The sequence below is a fragment of the Passer domesticus genome, chromosome 5 (genome assembly GCF_036417665.1).
Source record: "Passer domesticus isolate bPasDom1 chromosome 5, bPasDom1.hap1, whole genome shotgun sequence".
Lineage (NCBI taxonomy): Eukaryota > Metazoa > Chordata > Aves > Passeriformes > Passeridae > Passer > Passer domesticus.
This window is the reverse complement of record NC_087478.1, coordinates 39,434,882-39,455,473: the sequence shown is the minus strand read 5'-3', so window position 1 is coordinate 39,455,473 and position 20,592 is coordinate 39,434,882. Positions and strand designations below refer to the sequence as shown.

Below are 20,592 nucleotides of genomic sequence, written 5' to 3'. Positions count from 1 at the left end.
CCTTTGCATTCTTTTCATTACGTGCACATAGGAGATGAACTGCGAGAGACACCAAATTACAGAACAGGAATGTAGCTGCTACCTCAGTAAAAACAATGCTTCAGTAGACGCTGTCAGACAATATCATTGCATAACATATTATCATGGAGCTACTTCATTGATAACATAGCCTATAGACTGTGAGGTACATGAGACTAATATTCTTTGTCTGGTGCGACAGTGGTTTTTCATAGAATTGTAGAATGGTTTGTTTTGGAAGGGGCCTTAAAGATCATCTAGTTCAAACTGCCCTGCCATAGGCAAGGAACCTTCCACTAGACCAGGAAGGTTCAAAACCCCATCCAATTGGGCCTTGAACAGTTCTGGGGATGGGGAGTTCAAAACCTCCCTGGGCAGCCTGTTGCAGTGCCTAATCAACCTTATAGTAAAGAATTTCTTCATAATATCTAATCTTAAACCTCCTTCATCTAAAGGCCATTCCCCCATATCCTGTCACTACAAGCCCTTGTTAAAGGTCTCTAGCTCTCTTGTAGGTCCCCTTTAGTACTGCTATAATATTCTATAAGGTCTCTCCAGAACCTTCTCTTCTCCAGACTGAATAACCAACTTTCCCTGGTCTGTTTTGCAGTCCTGTGTCTAACTTGGTGCCTCTGGACTCATTCCAGGTGGTCAACATCTTGTGTTGAGGCTCCCATTTTTCTCAGATTTTATTTCTTCTTTTTTTTCCCCCTACTCTTGAACTCAAGACTGCAGTTACTGCATGGTTAATATCTTTATAAGATCTTTGTAATGGAAGGGATATCCAATTGATGTGTACTTCATGAGGAGCAAAATAGCAAGTGGACCTAAACAGGAATGAATGCTTCCAGAACAAATGAGACCTGCACAGCCTAGGAAAGTTTAGCTTTTCTAGCATAAACTGCTGCATGAGATAAATTGCCCACTAAGGGTATGAAAATGCCAGTGCATTTTGATAGATTCCTTAAAAAAGCCCAAGAAAGTTGACACTGGATGAGGGAACTTGAAGTAGGACTTAGCTGGAGTTGAGGATAAATGCCAAATAGGTTTCTGAACTTTGCTCAGCTTCTCTTTCATCACAGGATGAAGACATTGATTTTACAAGTTAGCAGCTCTGAATCTAAGCTTCTGAGGTCTTTAGATCTTTGCTTTGTAGCTTGCTTCAACACACTGCAGTCTGCATCTCTCAAAGGTTTTCCCTTGGCATTACAATGATTTCAAACAGAAGTTCTAAGGCCTTTGAGTTAGTTGTCCAGCACAATGGTCTACATTGCAGTGGAAGAGCCACACAAAGTCAGGTGCCACGTTGCTTATGCTGATGCCTGCATGTTTTGTTAGCTCTGGTACTAAATACTCCACAAGACCAAGGAGAAAGTTAGGCTTGGAACTTGTCAGTGTGCTTAATGTATGGTTATATTTGCTTGCAATCAGACTTCCTGAAATAATGGAGATGCATCCTTAAGTTAGAATTGTGTGTGATCAGTTCCTGGGAATAAGACCTTAAAAAAAGAGGCATTGCTTTTAATATATATGTTTACGTAAAGGTGCATTTGCATTTCCAAATATGACTTGAAGAAGAGAGTTGGTGAGTACTGCAAGATACAGATCTACAATACTCCATTTCGCTTCCACCTCATGTTTCTGTTTTCTGTCTGGAGCCTTGTGGCAGCAGGCTGATACAGTTTTCTTGCTTGGTTGGGTAGCATCATTATTATGTACAGTGTGAAATCCCCTTTTTGAGCATCTGAGAAATGGAGAAATCAAGAGATATCTTCTGAAATGACTTATGATTGAAGCTCACTCAGAATATTGTGTACAGAATGTTTTCTATATTTCCTTTATATTCAGTCTTGCTGCTCTGTTACAAGTCAAGCTGTAAGGCTCCCAATGATTCTGTATGTCTAAAAAATTTGATTGAATGTCCAAAATTTCAAACAAATAACTAATTTCAGTAATACCTCACTTGCAGTAAGGCTTTCCTCAACCATTGTTACAGTGCTTTATAAATTAAGTGTCTTTGGGTTTTTGATATCTTACAAGACTTATGACTGAGGTTCAGCTAAAATTATTCTTGCATGTGATCAAAAAAGCTTTGCAAGAAGGACACTAATTCAAATTTGAAGCTGTTAGAAATGTTCACATTTGTTCTGTCAAGTTCTGACTCTTTTTCCATTTACTCTGATTTATTATTTGTTCCCCTCATAGGTGCCTATCTAGTGCCATACTTAGTCTTGCTACTGATAATAGGGATTCCACTCTTTTTCTTGGAGCTTGCTGTTGGGCAGAAGATCCGTCGAGGGAGTATTGGTGTGTGGAATTATATCAGCCCCAAACTTGGAGGAATTGGATTTGCAAGCTGTGTAGTAAGTTTTTTAACACTGTGTCGTTTGCTTTCAGATGTTGTGATTTAGACTTCTTGTTTTGCTGCAGGGAAAGGCCATTGATTTATAGCTGGGCATCAAGGTCAGTTTACAGTGTTTTTGAAGATCTTAGAACTTGAATTGATCCATTTAAACTGTTGGCATATATGTGTCTGTTAAGTCAGTCAACTTGTATTTTGTGATTCTTTTGAAATTGTGGAACAGAGTAGCTTTCTGGAGGAAAAATGCCTGTAACAGTAGAGGTGTGAAATAAATAAATAAATATGGAGAAAAGTGAAAATTTATAAAATGTCAGGTACTTCAAGGGGACACGTCCTTCCCTTCTTCTTCTGATTTAGTTGAATAAAACAAAATTTATTTAATCAAGTTCATTGAATGATGTACAGAAATATGTAGAAGTTCAGCGAGCATTTTTTTATTTGCTTCATAAATGTAACTTTTTGGTTGTTTTTTTTTTCCCCTTGTTACTAGGTATGCTTCTTTGTGGCCCTGTACTACAATGTCATTATTGGGTGGAGCCTGTTTTACTTTTCCCAGTCTTTTCAACATCCATTACCGTGGGACCAATGTCCTTTAGTTAAAAATGCATCTCACACCTGTAAGTCTGTGTTAACATAAGGTTCTTAAAAATCATATAAAGTATATAAAATTTGAGGTTTTCAAACAAAAAGGAGAAAAACTAAAATACAAGAAGATATCTGTGTGCAAAAGTTCTGTTTGTGTGTTCTTAAGTGTCCTATAAGAGCACTATTTTCTATGTAAATTAATAGAAATGAGATAATCAGTCCTTTGAGTTTTGCTGTAATGAGATAATTTCTTACAGACATATTCTATAGCAGCATGAAACGTTCCTTATCCCCTTGGGTTTGGTTATCTTATAACAGTACATATTTTGTATTATTAATTGCTATTGAAATATGGATTCTTTCTTATTTTCCTTTTTTTTTAGATCCTAAATTTTCTTTAATTATCTTTTGTTGGGTTGAATAAAGAATAACCAGGGATGTTTGAAAAGTTGCACCTTTTTGTAGTGTCTTTTCCAGAGTTGCTTGCTTCAGTTATTATTCAGAAATAGTACTTGTGAATGTTAACACACAGTCAAACTGAATGTATTCCGCAAGCTACTGTTCATTATTTGAGCAGCAGTGGTTGTTTATGTACTCTTGTGTCAGCCTAACTTGAGCAGAGGCCATCTGAACTAAGCTTAAAAAAAGAAAACTATTATATTTGATAACATCTTACCATTATTAGGTTATTTCAGTGAAGATCTGTCGTCCATGTTAGGTTAGGTTAAAGAAAGTGTATTTTTCCCTTTTTTTTATTAATTATCTTGCCTCAGGACATGCTTACATGTATGGTTGATTGTCAGGTATAAATAATTTATAAAGAACTTAAGTAAATATTTTCTCTGATGAAATCTTTCTATTCATGTGTTACATGTCTAGATACACACAGTTTCTTAAACTCTTTGGTAACATGACTATAACAGAATTACAGTATGATCCAAAGAATCACTTCTGGAATATACATAGCAACTTCCATTAAATATATCTGTCTAGGAACCACTTATTTCCTTTTCTCATCACTTTGGTATCATTATGTTATTATTTTATTGTTTATAATAGTAGTTAAGTCCCTGTTTACTTGAGCATATCAAAGCAAACACAATGATTCATTTTCCATATATCTTCAAATTTGTGTTCAATGCAGAGAGATTGTTTTCATAGTATCATATGCAGATAATGTAATTTTATTTGTGATAAATGGAATATATGTCTTCGTCTAAGCCTGCCTACTGTTTAGTTCTGAAGTGAGAAATAAATTCTGCCTTGGAGTAGGTTTAACTGTAATGCAGAGGAATACATTGTCCCAAAGGGGTGTTTTAAAAGATATACCCAGAAGCTTTCACTGATAGCACTCACTTTTTCTTTTAGACAATGTCTTAAGACTGTTCTGTGAGTTTAGTTTTTTAATAAATGATGATGGCACAATTAGAAATATTGAGGAGTGATAGAATCCTGTTATGAAATATCTCTCCTGAACCCTTTCTTTACTTGCTAACATCTCTTTGACAGTTGTGGAGCCAGAGTGTGAAAAAAGTTCTGCAACCACTTATTACTGGTACAGAGAAGCACTGAATATTTCCAGCTCTCTGTCAGAGAGTGGGGGTTTAAATTGGAAGATGACTATCTGCTTGCTGGCTGCTTGGGTCATGGTATGCTTAGCCATGATCAAAGGCATTCAGTCTTCAGGCAAAGTGAGTATATTGTTTACCTGCATGACCTTGTTTTATTTTGAGGCATCTCAGGACATTTCTGTTTACCAAACTGTCTGTTTGTTCTCACGAAATCTGTAGGAGCAGGTTAAGTGCTTTGACTCACTCCTGCACTTGTATAATCTCAAGTAGAAGAATATTAGTAGTTAAGTATTAAAATTCTATCAATTTTATTGGAAATGGGAGTTTTTTAGTGGGAATTGAGATCTGAAGAAGAATAATTTTGCTTCTCATCAGCATAGTTGTTGCATGTAACTGTACCTCAGCTTTATTGTGCAGTATAAGTCTCTGTGTTTTGAGTGTCTAAGGAAATAAGTTTCCATGTGTAGTCACCGTATGACTGCAGTGCATTCACATGTGCCTGCTTCTGGCATTAACACAGCAGCTTTCCAGGATTCTAGATTGTTTCTTTTGTCTAATGATTTACCATCACTCTGCATCTGAGTACTGTTACCTTCTTTCCTTTGCATGCAGCCAGCTGGATTTGCTGGTGAAAGGTTTGCTAGATCTCTTGATCTTGGTGGGATTTTCAGAGAAAAAATAATTTGTCCCAGTAGCAAAATTCTTTGCTATTAAAAAGTTTGGCACTGACATGGTGATTTGTGACCTAGAACTAGCAAATCATTTTACTAAGCTTTACAGAATAAATTTTCTTTTCAGTGATGGGTAATGAAAGACCAGATTTGATTATTATTTTTTGTTGTTTTGACAGTAAGCATGTGATTGAATTAATTGGTTATGTACTTTCTATTGATTATTGTCCCCTTTCCTTCTGAAGACAAAATTAGTTTCTATTCATGCTGCCTGCCTTTGCCATACCCAGTCAACGTGTAAAGAGAAGCATTTCTGTAACAGTTTATGTCTTTGTTTCATCTCATTGAATTAATACTGAATTTTCCCGGAAGTCCAGACACTTTTTATCAGTTAGTGATAAATACATCAGGCAGTTGTATTGCTTTTGTACAGTACAGAATTTAATTTCTTTTACAATCATGTGATTTTGCTTTCTTCTGCAGAGACAAGGGGAAGGGGAAGTGTTCTGCATATTTCATAGAGCATATGATTATCAATTCAGTCCTATATCCAAAGGATACTGTGTAGTGAATGAACATATTTAAATGAAAGTCCGTGTTAAATGTCATGTTACATTTTTTCTTGCGTTCTTGTATTTCAGATCATGTATTTTAGTTCCCTTTTTCCATATGTGGTACTTTTATGCTTTCTGATCAGAGGATTGCTCCTTAATGGGTCAGTGGATGGAATTCGTCACATGTTCACCCCTAAGGTATGTACTTAATTTCTGTTTGCAGGGTATTAAAGTTTCAGTGGCAATTTGACCATTTATGAATGCTCTCATTTAAGCTTATTGTTTTCATAGAACATTTGGCTGTATTTCTGTTTGCTTAAATTGCAAAATTTTTGTTTATCTTAGTGGCACAATACCAAGCCCTAAAGTCCAAAGGCTCTAGGTGTTCCAAGGGTCTGTAGAGTTACCTCTCTTATGTGAGGGCTCTCAGAGTTATTCGCCTCTACAAAGCTAAACAACTGAGAGTGCAATTTAGAGGGTTCAGGAGGTTTAGAGAGCTCTAAATACTGAAAAGAGAAGTTTGCCATTTTCTAATATTGAAATGAATAGTTCTGGGTTGTCAGTGCCTTATTTTGCACTTTTATCATGTCATGCATAATTAACTTTTCCCTTTTGGAACAGAGCTTTTTTTTTCCTCCTTTTTAGAAAAAAACTTAAAGCTGTTTACATAGTAGCCCAAAATACAGGTGATCTGTATTTAATAGTGAAGTAGTGTAAGTACTCACCACTCAGCTTACCTTATCAATTTTCTTATGACATGCCAAGATAGCAGCAGTTCTAAGCATATTTTTTTACTGCCAGTATTTTTGCCAGGAACGTGCCTTACACAGCTTTAGGTTTTTTAACTATGGAGGTGATAAGGAGTATTACGAATCACTGTTTAGCTCGAAGATCTAAATTCTACCCACATCTAACTCAAATGTTTGCAACTACATCTATACTATAGGAACAGCATGTTTGGATAGTCAGAGCCATGAATAAGTCTGGGCTTCGTTTTGTGTTGTGAAATGGGCTTTCCAACAAGTCCACACAATACAGTTGAGAAGAACAGGACTATTATTTCAAAAATGAAAGCTAAATAATGAGATAATCAAAATCAATGCACATAGTGGCTAATGCCAGATGACAAGGTGTTGTCAGTTGTTTTGATTACAGCTGTTTTGAGTCTGGAGAATGTCATCCTATAAAAATGACCTTTGTCATCTCTCACATTGATGCAGTGATGTTCCATTTCACTCACTGTCACCACTTTAGAGAGACATGCTTGTGCAGAAACTTGCAGGCTGCTCAGGCAATTTGAGAAACCTGAGGAGGGGAGAAATGTAATGCCTACTAACAAGAGAAAGTCTAAAGTGAAGGTGAAATACAGACCTCTATAAAGTATAATTTGGTTTCTCAACTACAGTGTTAATGCTTTCTTTGACTGGAGAAGTACCACTAGATACTGAGGGAAAAAAAATATAAAAGCTGCCCTTGGATACCAACACCTCTTCAGTATTCACTACTTCATGCATTATACTTAAAAAAAGTTGCAGCTGGTGTTTACTTTACAGTTACATTATTCTTAATTATGCAAATGTTTCAACTATTCATTTAAATGATACCAGGGAAAATGGGTTCTTAATTTCTTCTGACAGTTTCCAATTTTGTATCAAAATTTAAGGTGTGGTTTAAATTTGAAGATAGGAGGCCTGTATATCACATGTATTATATGTGAATATAAACCTTAAAAAATATTTCCATTATAATTTTTTTGTACTTGAGCACTAATTTGGACTGTAGGTTCATATGAGACTATCTGAAGAAACTCAGATTCTTGCACCTGTTTCACTCACTCCACTGTGCTGACAACTTGGGCATCCAAGCTCTAAAAAGGAATGCTAAACCAATCTAGCATGAAAATTATCCAGGTAGATAGATGGAAGAGGGAGAAGCACCTTTTTGGCCCAATTAGCTCGACAAATGACCACATTTTGAGCACAGACGATTGCAGGAAATTTCCATCAGTTATGGCAGCGCAGGAGAGGACTGGCACACATTGGTGCAGGTGTGAAAGTGCAAGACTAATGCAGAAGAGGAGAATTTCTCTGTTTGGCATGTCTGTTAAACAAAGCAGAAATTCTAATTCAGAAAATTCATTGAAAACCTTGAGAAAGGTATATGAAAAGCCCACTTAACTGCTGCAGTTAAACTGTGGGATTATATGAAGCTGAAGTACAGAGACTGCTGTACTAGTAGCAAATACAATACCTAGTAGCAAAACAATCTAGAGTTAATTTTGAAAGTCTGGGCTACGTATATCCAAAAACACACTACTTCTGATGGTACCAAAGGATATATGATAGGAAGCGAGAAGTGTTTTGGTATTTGAACCAGTTACGGATTTGTTAGAGTTAAGAGTTCCTTGCGCTCCCTCTGGTGGGAAAGCTCTGGCATGACAGTGACACAGTTAGAACTACCTGCAGTCACCGCTTGTGCATTGTAATTACAGTCTGAATTGTAAGTCAGGAATATGTTTATTCTCATAAACACCTTTTCCCAATTTTATTGTATTTCTACTATATATAAGTGAATAAAGAAGCTTTCTGCTCCCTGTCTGTAATAAATATTATATCTCCATGGGAAACAGACATTTTATTCAACATGTTGTAACAATAGCAGATTTATTTCTCCTCAGAGTAAGACAGTCAGTCTAATAATTCTGGCATCTCTGCTGATGCTTTTTTGTTTTACTTTTATGAATAAACCTAGGGCTTAAAGAAAATAAGTCACTTGCATTAATGGAGGCCCTGAATCAGCTTGAGCAAATCTGATGTTTAAATTTAACATGTACTTAATTCTTTTTTGTGATTCAGTGTCTAGAAGAATTTGAGATAGATGATGACTCATAACTTTGTTACAAAGCTGTTTTTTTTTTTTTTTGAGCAGTGCAGTTGATCTGAGTGAGCAATACTTTAAAATTTTTTGATAAAAGACTTAGTTGACCCTGAAATACATGACCTATTTAACATAGGGTTAAGTTCAAGGCATCTGACTTAGGAGATTTGACTCATGCACTATACAGGTTATGGTGGCAAGTGTTCATCTCATATATTTGGTTTTGCTTTACATATTTTTGCATGTAATATAATTCCATATAAGCATGTTCACCTTCTTTTTGTTCATTTGAAAAGTAACAGCAAACCAACTTTAATCATACTCATTGCATTTATTAAAGTGGTTGATCAATCTAAAATATGTCTCAAGTCTAACAGAAATCAGTACATATACTGTAAATAAAAGAATACTGTAAAAAAAGTTCTCTGTTATTTCTCAGTATAACTAGCTGCTATTTCAGTTACATAGTTCCAGTAGTGTCTCGTTGTTGGGAACATAAGTATAGCATGTTTCTCCTTGATGTTTAGATAATATAAAAGAAATAGAAATTCTGGCCCATAAGTTTGCCAACTTCAGGGGTTGCATTCAGGTTTCATTTTATCATTAGGAAAATACAGTTGTAGTGGAGTATTCGCATTTTTATGATGTAGTGTTTATTCTGTTGTTTTATTTTTCATATAAGAGAAATGCATTTTATAGCTGACATATATTATATCTAATTTCAAACAGCTTGAAAAAATGCTGGAGCCCAAAGTGTGGAGAGAAGCTGCTACTCAGGTGTTCTTTGCCTTAGGGCTTGGATTTGGTGGAGTCATTGCCTTTTCAAGCTACAACAAGAGAGACAACAACTGCCATTTTGATGCTGTACTGGTGTCCTTCATCAATTTTTTCACTTCTGTCCTGGCAACTTTGGTGGTGTTTGCAGTTCTGGGCTTCAAAGCCAATATCATAAATGAAAAATGTGTTACCCAGTATGAATATCCATTTATTTTTTTAATTATTTTATGGTTTATTTAATTTATAAACTAACACAGACCACTGAGTTTGCTCTCTCTGTTTTGTTGTGTTTTACAGAAATTCAGAGAAGATTTTAAAACTTTTGAAAATGGGCAATCTCAGCCAAGATATCATTCCACATCATATCAATTTCTCAAGCATTACAGCAGAAGATTACAATTTAGTTTATGACATTATACAGAAAGTGAAGGAAGAACAGTTTGGTTCTCTTGGTCTGAAATCTTGTCAAATTGAAGATGAACTTGACAAGGTGAGATTAATCTTGAATACAGAGATTAGGAAGAGATGAATATTTGAAAGCCTGAAGTAAGCTGTGATGTGTACCTACACAGAGTATCAGTACAGTGTACCTGTGAGCTGTGCACTTGTAAAGACCTGGATGGAAACATGGTTGCATTCCAGCTCACTTGAGGACTTTTGGGTCTGGTGTCTTAATATAGTCTTCACTGATTTATAATATATTTTGATCATTATACCATTCTTCTCAGGAGGTGATAAGTTTTTTAAGCTCTGTTTTTCAGAGGAACTGAGCCATGAGGGTTTTTTCAAAGGCTAAACAGAAGTGTTACCTACTCAATGTCACAGGCTGAAAGATACTCTAGTGTTAAGATACAATTATTAGATATAAATACTACTACACTAAAACAGAAAAATTATTATCTACTTATTAGGTAGTTGTTTAATGAGTATCATCCTGTTTTGAAATCTTACAGTGAGCCAAATCTGTAACAGAAATTATAGCTTTCTAGCTTTAGAGAGGCAATTGCAGATTGAAACACTGACTTCTATATAGTTGCACCAGTATCTGAAGATAAAATATAAAATTGGTGACTTAGACTTCTGAAGTTCCTATACAATGGCCACTGTTAAAATTTGAAACAAAAGTATAGAAATTAAATCCTTTATATGCTTACTGGAGAAAACAGAGTGTATTTTATAGTAGTCCTATATAGTAGCTGTCATGCAGAATTATTAATGAAGGAGAGAAAGTAGTTCTTATTGGACAAGATAGGAAAATTCTTCATAATGAGTGCAGTCAGCTGTTGGACTAATCTCTCAGTGGACGTGGTGGTTTCCACGTCATCGACACTTTTAAGCTGGACAGGGTGCTGGGCCATCTTGTTTAGACTGCTTCTGCCAAGAAACTTTGGACCAGATGATCCATGAGACACCTTCAAACCTCATAGTCTATCATTCTATTAAAGAAATGTGTTAATGCTAATCAAGTTACAGATTCTCATGTTTCAGTAAATAGTATGAATTGGAAAACTTATGCATTAGGTAGCAATTTCCTATTCTGCCTTCAAGAGGCAATCAATGACACCATATGAACACAAAGGGAGACTTGTCAGGCTGTCACACTACCAAAAAAACAACAAAAAAAAAATCATGAATAATGATAACATTTTGTTTTCCTCACTGACAGGCAGTTCAAGGAACTGGTTTAGCTTTTATTGCATTTACAGAAGCAATGACCCACTTCCCTGCTTCTCCCTTCTGGTCAGTCATGTTCTTTCTCATGTTAGTAAATTTGGGACTTGGAAGTATGTTTGGAACCATTGAAGGCATTATCACGCCCATTGTTGATACCTTCAAGGTCAGGAAAGAAATTCTTACTGGTGAGTTACACAAACTTTCTTTTTTCCTTAGAGCAGTAAGCAAAATTTTTTTTGGCATTATGATTTTTTTTTTTTCACGTGAAGGTTTACAGAGCAGTAAACACTCTATTCCATACTGTACTTCCACGCACAGGCACATTAATATCTGCCAGTAAAACCTTTTCCTGAATGTTGTAGTAGCATAAACACCCTAAAACTTAAATTTTAATTCAATTTCTGTTACAAGTTGCTGTATGGTCAGTCCTTTTGGGCTCTTTCAGACTGCTTTCCATTCCAGCCTGTGTCACACATTGGAGAGACAAAGGAAAAGGAAAGAGTAAAAATACATTGCAAATTACTACAAATTATTCCTGAGTAGGCCAGATGAAATCTTAATTTATAATGAAATTTTTATTATGCTAAAATCAGTAGAGTAACTCTCTAGGGAAACATATTTTTTCCCTGTTAAATGTTTATAAAGTCTTAAACAAGATGTCCAGTTGTTTTGTTTGGGTTTTTTTATTACTTAAATGCCCTAAGTTATTTGTTTGGGGTTTTTTTATTATTTAAATGCCCTAAGTTATTTGAGGTGTAGCATGTTCATGTATCTTTGATTTGTAGGGATTTCTCTTTTTTGTATAAAACACCAGCAAAGGTGTGAAAGTTAGGTTTCTGAAAACCTTCAGGACAGCTGCAAGAGACTTGCTGTGTTATGCACAAATTCATCTTTCATATCAATGCCTGTAAAAGGTGGGATAGAAAATAAAAATAAAAAAAATTGCTTTAACATTGTCTATCTTTATGAAGAAAATAATAAACTCTATGAGAGAAATAATAATACATTTATAAGAGTTAACCCCTGATGCAGCCGAGCAACTGCTTTTTTCCCAATTGCTTTCTATACTTTACTGAGATAATAAGTAATATTTGATAGGTAAAAAAATCAAATTCTTAAAAAAGATAAATCAATTGATTTTTCAGAAGTCCTAAGTTATTGAGCACTTTTTGATCTGTTTGGTTTCTTTTAATTGTCTTAACTTCTTGCTGAATAACCAGTGCAACAATTAGAAAATAGCTGTTCTTCCTAAGTATGTGTGCAAGTGCCATGATTTATAGTCATTACACTGGAGTAATGGAGCATTTTGCAGTAATTCCTTGTTACTCTCTTAGACAAAAAAAATAATTAAGATAAAGAAACATTCAAGAACTGCCTTTTGTCTTGTAAATTTTTAAAGTGGTGTGCATGCATGGTTTTAGCAAAACTCAGTTGTACTCAGAAGATTACAACTTGATGTGGTGTTTTATTAATTAACAGAAAAAAATGAAATATCTGGATTATTTTTCATGCAGTGCTGGTGGTATTTAAGAAGGGTTATGGCTGCAGTAGCTGCAGATTTTATGCTTACAAGACAGAAATTTTCAACTTTTACAGAATTGTTGGTACATTTGGCAACTCTTTGAGTTCAGAGAAACTAACTCAAATGCCTAAATTTATTTTGCATTCAACAATGCCTCATGCTGAGTGGTGGAAAGTCCATGAAAACATTATAGAAACAGTTCCTACAAGGTTCAAGAAAGTGACTTCTACCACAGTATTTGAAACAGTATCACTGTCTTACTTTCAATACTTTAATCAATAATAATTGATTATCTTGGATTCATGCAATGGGTGTATTCTGTAAAGATATTTTATGTTTTGACCCAGATTAATTTCACCTAATTTTGGACTACTTAGATGTATCCTTAGCCTAAGTTCCTTGGGTGGAACAAAAAAAAAAAAAGAGCACTTATAACTGTAAGAATCAGTCTTACTGATTCTCAACTTACAACTGATCCCCTGATTTATTGAAATTTGACTTATAAGCATTAAGTCCTGCTGCTGACAAATTTAGTTGGAGAAAATGATATTGAGATCCATTATACAGGATCAGCCTTTCAAGAAATATATTTTGTTTTTTCCCTAAAGAAGGGACAAAAATGCTGCTTAATGTACAAATAAATTTAAACAGATCCTAATAGAACTTCATGCTGTGAATGGTCTTTTAGGAGCAGTCTATTCAACCTTTGTATTTTTTAGAATCATAGTCTTTTTAGAACCATAGAAATGTCTTCATATTATTTTTTTCTCCATATTTTCACTTCTAAGTTCATTTCACTTCTGAATTCCAAAAAGTAAACTGGTGACCAATTAACATTATATGTGGTGTTTTGCCTACTGGTTGATTTTACCTTTGCATTTACATTATGTTTAGTGAGAAATAGTCACTTGATTAATTCCTGCTAATTAATCTCTTAATCAGGACTGCTGTGATATGGTGATTCTAATAATTCTAATTTCATAACTTCTAGGTTTTGTAGGAAAGAGGTGGGATTACTAGTATTCTTATAATTGAGAGCCTCTAAACAGTAAAATGTTATTGTCTTTACTTCTGAAATAGTATGTTAGTTGCTTCTTGTCTGTGGAACTTTGTTGTAGTTATAATTCACATTCCTGTCCTATATTCCAGTTATCTGCTGCTTGGTAGCATTTTTTATTGGCCTGATCTTTGTGCAGCGCTCTGGAAATTATTTTGTGACAATGTTTGATGACTACTCAGCTACTCTGCCCCTGCTTATTGTGGTAATTTTGGAGAATATTGCAGTCATCCGAATTTATGGAATAGACAAGTAAGTGAAGGAAGTGTATCTCCCTGTCAATATCAACACCATTCTTTACAGTAATTATTACTATTTTTATTATATTGTATGAAGCATTTGCATTATATGCAGAAATACAAGTAATTAGAAAGCATGTCAGTCTGGTCCAGAATCTAGGCTGTTAATAAGAACAGGTTTGGAGCAAGATACACTACATCAGAACAGTGTACTAACACCCAAATAATGATTGCAAGGAGTCCAAAAACAGGAGAATGTAGTAAAAGAGACAAAATTAGCGATTTCAAAAGGAGGCTAGATAGAAAAGTTATAGGGAGTTTGTATCAAGAAAGACATCAAGAAAAGGATTTCAGAAATAACCATGGTCTAAGCAACAGATAAGGATGAGTATTTCAATGCAGTATTACAGGCAGCCTGAGAAAGAAACAAAGCAAGCTCTAATGGCAGTAAAAATAAAAAAGTTTCAATTTATGAACTAACTTTAGTTTGGGGTGTTAGGGCAATTCATTTTTCTTTGCATTAGTTGTGAGAGAGGGGATGATAGCAAAAACAGGGTCAAAGCTTACTTGGAAGCAGCACAGCTGACAATGAAGTAAAGTGATCAGTTAGGGAAGAGGAATGACCATAAATCCCTCTTTTTTTTTTTTTCTTTTTCTTGAATTCATTTTATATCTAAAATCACCAGAATGTGTTCAGTAAGTGAGATCAGTATATGCCATACTTAAGGAATAGAAGAGTTCGTATCAAAAATAACTTGTGCCATGCACAGGTTGAACAGAACATGCTATACTAACATATAGTAGTAATTAATTATAGTAGTAATTATTGTAGTAATTAAAATGTCCGTAATTCCTTTGCATGAAGAAAAAGTGCAACATAGAATGGGTGGCGTTTCATTTGACTTTTCACTTGTTTGATCTGAGTAATCAGCCAATCATTTGTCACAATGAAACAAAACTGAAAGAAGAAAATTTAATTTTATGGTTTCCAGACATTGTTTCTGGTCTATGCAAGTAGTACTTGGTCTACTTGCTTGATAAGCAAGTCCCAACTTGGTTCCAACTTGGACCACATGTATAATCCTATAATTGATCATTTAGATATAAAAACACTGCGTGGATTATTTTACACATGCAACCAAAAGATAAAACAGATGACCTGGTTAGAAGGTTGGTAATGTCCAAGCTCCAGTGTGAATGGAAGTAGACATGCCAGAAGGCAGCAGCTTACCTGTGAGGAAGTTGATGTTTAGGTATAGCTAAGATATGGTAATCCTTTGCTTATGACTCACAGTGCAGGCAATTCATATTTTCAGAAGGAGTTCTGACAGGATACAGTGAAAAGTTAACAGCCAAGTTTCTGATTTATAATGACCACCTGAGTATTCCCTCTGGAGTATCCCTAGTATTTCTTTTGATGTGTGTTTCTGCGGAATATCCTTCAGGGACTTAGCAATTCAGTTTCCAAAAGCTGTCAATATCAACAGCCTCAGGTTGTCATTGGCTGTGATAGTACCAAGGGTTCCCTGTAGATGAAGTTTTGTGTAAATGTCTTACTAGACATTAAGTCTTTGATCAGATAGTAGAAAACCAAAACATGGAATCCAAAGGGTGCTATAGAAAGAGACAGTGTGTGATTTTCTGTAGCTAAGAAGGAAAATCACACTGAAATCAGTGCTATAAGGAGTTTGAGCTAAAGTAGACTTTTAGAAGAGGATGAGTAGGATGGAGACAATGGAAGACTGCTTTAAAGTAAGGATAACAGATTCACGTTCAACTGGTAGAACTGGAAATCTCAGAAAGAGAAGGCTACCTATGGAGGACACAATCCATTTGTAAATTCAGCTCCTTTTAATGATGTGTTTTATTTCAGTGTAAACAAATAATAGAATGCCTCAAGCTGTGCAGTTATAGTATTTTTCTGAGAGTAAATACTATTTTTCTGAGTATTTTACATGACAGAAGCTTCACATGTGTAACTGCTTGGAAAACATCCTTCTATAAGAGCTTTTTTGAGATGCACATTTCAAAAGGGAGTTGGGCCACAAGGGAGTTAAAACAATCATTGCTTGTGCACACTCCAGAAGAATTATTTCTCTGTTTCTCATTCTCTGTTTCTACTGGCTCTGGAACCATGTACTCCATCATGAGTACAAAAATAGGAGTTTTGTTCATGTCTTAACTTAAAATTTTGAGGAGAAAGGAGGCAGTTTTATAGCTTGGCAGAGTTTTATTTCAGCAGCTTATATGATGCAAACCATAGCTTATGCATAAAGTTGTTTTTTAGACTGCAGAACTTGTGTAGGTTCAAAATTAATATTGCACAGTCTGTAAGGTGTGCTGGTAAACAACCCAGTAGACAGTACAACAAAATGTAAAAAAGAATCTTCTAAAAGAAATGTGATTTTAAATATCTTCCAGCATAGTCCAACAAGCAGCTTACTAAATCACTGCATTGTACAGGGATTCCTTTTGTTTGTCTGGTCTGAATTACTAGTATAAGCTCTATTTTTCAGACTGTCAAGTAGTTTGAACTACAGCTGCTCCTGTATATCCATTTTTCCAGTGTGTTGATTCCCTCAGGTTGGGTGCTATGTATTGATTATAGTGCTCAAAATCAGTGTGTACACTAACAATAACATTTTAATCCCTTCACAGATTTATGGAGGACCTGAAGGATATGCTGGGGTTTTCTCCAAGCCAGTATTATTACTACATGTGGAAGTATGTTTCACCCTTTGTATTGTTATGTTTGCTGGTAGCTAGCATTGTCCAAATGGGATTGAGTCCTCCTGGTTACAATGCTTGGATTGAAGATACGGTATGTATGTAGTGTGTATGTGTAAATGTAGGGTTTGTGTGTATATATGATACCATCATCATCATCATCATTGTGATCGTATCTGAAACATTTGAGAACATGAGTGGACAAGAAAATTACAACTCGAAATTCTAAATCAGTATAAATTTGATGTATAAAAAATTTGATGTATAAAATACCAATTTTATGACATGGTTGCTTTTATCTCAAGTAGCTTTGATGTAAAACCAATAGTTTTTTAATTTTAACAAGTTCTGCTTTAAAATATAACTGATTGACACAAACCTGTATGCTCTGGGTGACATACTTTATAATGTATGATAAAGAAACTCTTAATCATGGGAGAGGTTTTTCACATTCATTAAGTCTTATTTTACTGCAGAAAACAGTTGATAACTGCATAAATCATTTCAGATATCACATCAGGTTTTTTATGTGTCATAATTCTTTCCCTTTGGGAACACATATCACAGTGTAGGTAAGTGGCTGTATTAAAACCTGTCTCTAAGGTTGTCTGGCGAGTGGCAAGACAGTTCTGAGCTTTGACTTCAAAAAGAGATTCAGTCAAGGGAACTCTGAAGACTTCATGTAGGCCCATGAGCCCTCAGCTATTTCTACAGGCTTTTTATGCAAAATAGAGAGAAAATGTCAGAGACATTCATCCAATGAAACTTTCCCAAATTAGCTGGGGGGGAAGTCACAGCATAGGCAGGTAAAGGAGGTTAGCTTAAGTATTGGTAGATAGTATGCCTGCCTCTATCCAGACAACTGCATGATGCTCAGAAAAATGCTCTTGTTACATTTGATTCTTGCCCTTAGAAATTAGAAAGAGAGATACCTTAGAATGTCAAAGATGCCATTCCTTTCCATGTACAAAGTTAGGCAAGCAGAGCCTGTTGGCCATTGATGTGTGGAAGCAGTAGAGGTGTGGGGTATAGTAGTGCCTCAACATTACAGTTTACCTGATGTTTATGCAAAGTGCAGTAACTGAGATGGTTCCTGTCTAGACCAGCTAGCCTACAGAACAAGGGCTAATTTTCCAGGCATAGTTACAGATAACCATTGCACATTTGTCTGTTCTGGGCACCCTTTAAAGGATCAGAAAATTACAGAGAAATGTAGCAGAAAGCCTAAAGTGAAAATCTTCATTTGTGTGCTGCTGAAGTGCTCTCAGAAACTGTTCAGCAGTGTTTTAGTCCTGCTCACTGGCTGAAAGATAGCAGTCCTACATCTCCATGAGAGATCTGTAGTGGTACCTAGACTGTGAGTGCCGTGGAGTATGTGCTTGAAAACTGCAGACCTCAATGAGGACAGCAGGATTTTGTTATTTTTCTGGTAAAGATGTATTAATCGTTTTTCTGTTGTGTTTCTCAGGCTCAGGAAGAGTTCCACAGCTATCCAACATGGGGAATGATTGTCTGTATATCTTTGATGGTGTTGGCCATACTGCCGGTCCCAATTGTCTTCATGGTACGCCGTTGCAACCTTATCGATGACAGTTCTGGTAGTTTGGCATCTGTATCCTACAAAAGAGGTCGGATAATAAAGGAACCTGTTAATCTGGAGGGAGATAATACAAGTCTGATTCATGGGAAGAGTCCAAGTGAAGTGCCATCTCCAAATTTTGGCAAAAACATCTATCGAAAACAGACTGGCTCGCCGACTCTGGACACGGCTCCAAACGGACGCTATGGTATTGGCTACCTGATGGCAGATATGCCTGACATGCCAGAGTCTGATTTGTAACCACAGAACAAAAAAAAAGTGCTGTTTCTTTCTTCTCTCACTGATCACGGCCCTGCTGTGAGAAGTGGCCAGCGTCACTTACTAGGGTGCGATCTCAGGTGCTCCATAGTGACAGTCTTTAAAATGTCATGACTGTACGTACTGGTTGAGGAAATTCACGTTGGATTAATTCTCTGAGGTTTTATTTGCACTGAAGGAAACAATCAAATGCAATGGCAGAGCCTACATCTGCCAGCATAGCCAAGAATTTGATTTTTTAATTAACGTCTAAATTTAAAGCTTTCTATTTCTGAAGCCCAGGTCTTGCTCAAATGATAAAATATTTCTGAGGTTATATCATTGAAAATAAATTTTTTTCTGCTGAATTTCAGGTTCACTACCAAGTATTAATGGTGAGCTCAGTAGTAGTTCACCAAACCTGTGTTTGTGTAAACACCTGTATATACCTTATGTAGATATGCTGTACTTATTTTATTAGCACTGATAATTACTTAGGCTATTAGCTGAGTAAAAAACAAACCTGCAAACTATTTTCTTATGTAATAGCTGTATAGAGCAATAGTATTAGAAAATCAAGGAGTAGACTTATGGGAAGGCGATCAAAGATTCCCTGTTCACTGGGGACTGCGTAAACTGTGGCTGTATATTTTGTGTAAAATACTTGCTTTTTCAGTGTGAAAATAATGTTAGAGTGAGTCACTCCAAGAATCTTAAGGATTGTGCAGATTCTGCATTTTTTTCTATGCTGTGTGCCTAAAAAAGACCTTGATATTTATTGTGGTTACAAGATTACATATATATTATATTTATATAATATACTTGTAATGTAAATATGTATATTATTCTGTATGTAATCGTTTCAAAAGTTGAAGCAAGATGGCTTTTTTAATTAGTATCCTTCAGTTTTGCTTCTGTTTTATGCAGATGATTTCTTTTCAGTCCGTAAATGTTAAGAATTGTATGGCATTACATTTTAACCAACGAATAAAGAGATTGATAAGGTATTTCACTGTGATATCCTGATACACTTATTATAACACAGCCTGCTTTTTCCTCATCTGGACTACCTGAAAGAATGACATTTACTCAATGAATAGAGATGCTAAAAGAACTTTAAAATAAAAAATCAGTCATACTAAACTTTTGGACAGGGCCATTTACTGTGAGTACAGGAGGTGATGTGGTGTTGTAAACTGGTAGGATACGCTGGAAGCTGGTACATGATCTACTTCTTACCTTATAGTGTTTTAAAATAGGAATAAATTCTGACTTTTCTACTTCTAATAAGCAAAGGGGAGAACTTGCTTACATTGCCCCAGCATCAAAGAACTAGATTAATTTATTTGAGGTAAATGCAAGTCTCTGAGGCTGTCAAGACTACAGTTTTGAGCATGTCAGTATGGAAAAGCTATGACAAATGAATGGAAAGATGCAGAATTTTAAACCAAAATACTTCAGCAACTTGATAAAATTCCTTATGGATTCCTCCTGTCACAGGAGAATAATCTCAGATAATTTTCCACTTTTAACCTGAGAGCTTTCAAAATAATTTCCAATCATTGGAAAGTTGAACTAGAAGCATTAGTTGCCAAAAAGCTATATTTAATTATCAGGCTTATTTTACATGTGATAGAAATTGTACACCTTAAAAAGCATTTAAAGAAGTCCTCTAAAATGGAGGAACATAGGGGGTAGAGTTGACATAATTTAAGCAGCTTGTTCTTTTATAACTGATGTATTGGCAATGTTATCCTTTGTGTAGGGGCTCACCATTAGAGACAGAGCACGCAGCAGCAAATTTCCACCATCATACCACATCAAGCTTCTAATGTGACTCTTCGAGGTAGTTGCCATGCATCCCTCTGTGCCCAGTCCACAGAGTGCACAATTCTGTTCTTACAGATAAGTTACCTGTACTGACATATGCTTTTACTTTTATAAACCCTAGTTTTCAATGTGGAGTCATGGTCAAATGTTTGCTGCTACAGAAGAGCTCTTAAAATGAATGTGAGCAAGATCTTACAATTAAGGTGCAATAACTACTTCTGTTAATGCATCACAAAGGGGACTAATGCTGCTTTAGCTGACTGCTGGAGATTATTCTGCTGGGAATATATG

The 20,592-nt window shown here is 35.5% G+C and overlaps 1 protein-coding gene across 2 annotated transcripts in view; it reads left to right on the top strand.

The window, feature by feature from the left end:
- The window catches only part of SLC6A15 (solute carrier family 6 member 15), a 37,068-nt gene extending 17,590 nt beyond the window's left edge, over window positions 1-19,478 (top strand). For both annotated transcript variants that reach the window (XM_064419638.1, XM_064419639.1), the window contains exons 3-12: window positions 2,224-2,381; window positions 2,871-2,997; window positions 4,475-4,656; window positions 5,849-5,959; window positions 9,368-9,609; window positions 9,713-9,905; window positions 11,082-11,274; window positions 13,761-13,920; window positions 16,566-16,728; window positions 18,103-19,478. In XM_064419638.1, the coding sequence (XP_064275708.1) occupies window positions 2,224-2,381; window positions 2,871-2,997; window positions 4,475-4,656; window positions 5,849-5,959; window positions 9,368-9,609; window positions 9,713-9,905; window positions 11,082-11,274; window positions 13,761-13,920; window positions 16,566-16,728; window positions 18,103-18,474 (1,901 nt within the window). In that variant the 3' untranslated portion in view covers window positions 18,475-19,478. The remainder of the gene's footprint in view (window positions 1-2,223; window positions 2,382-2,870; window positions 2,998-4,474; window positions 4,657-5,848; window positions 5,960-9,367; window positions 9,610-9,712; window positions 9,906-11,081; window positions 11,275-13,760; window positions 13,921-16,565; window positions 16,729-18,102) is intronic.
- The last annotated feature ends 1,114 nt before the right edge of the window (window positions 19,479-20,592 follow it).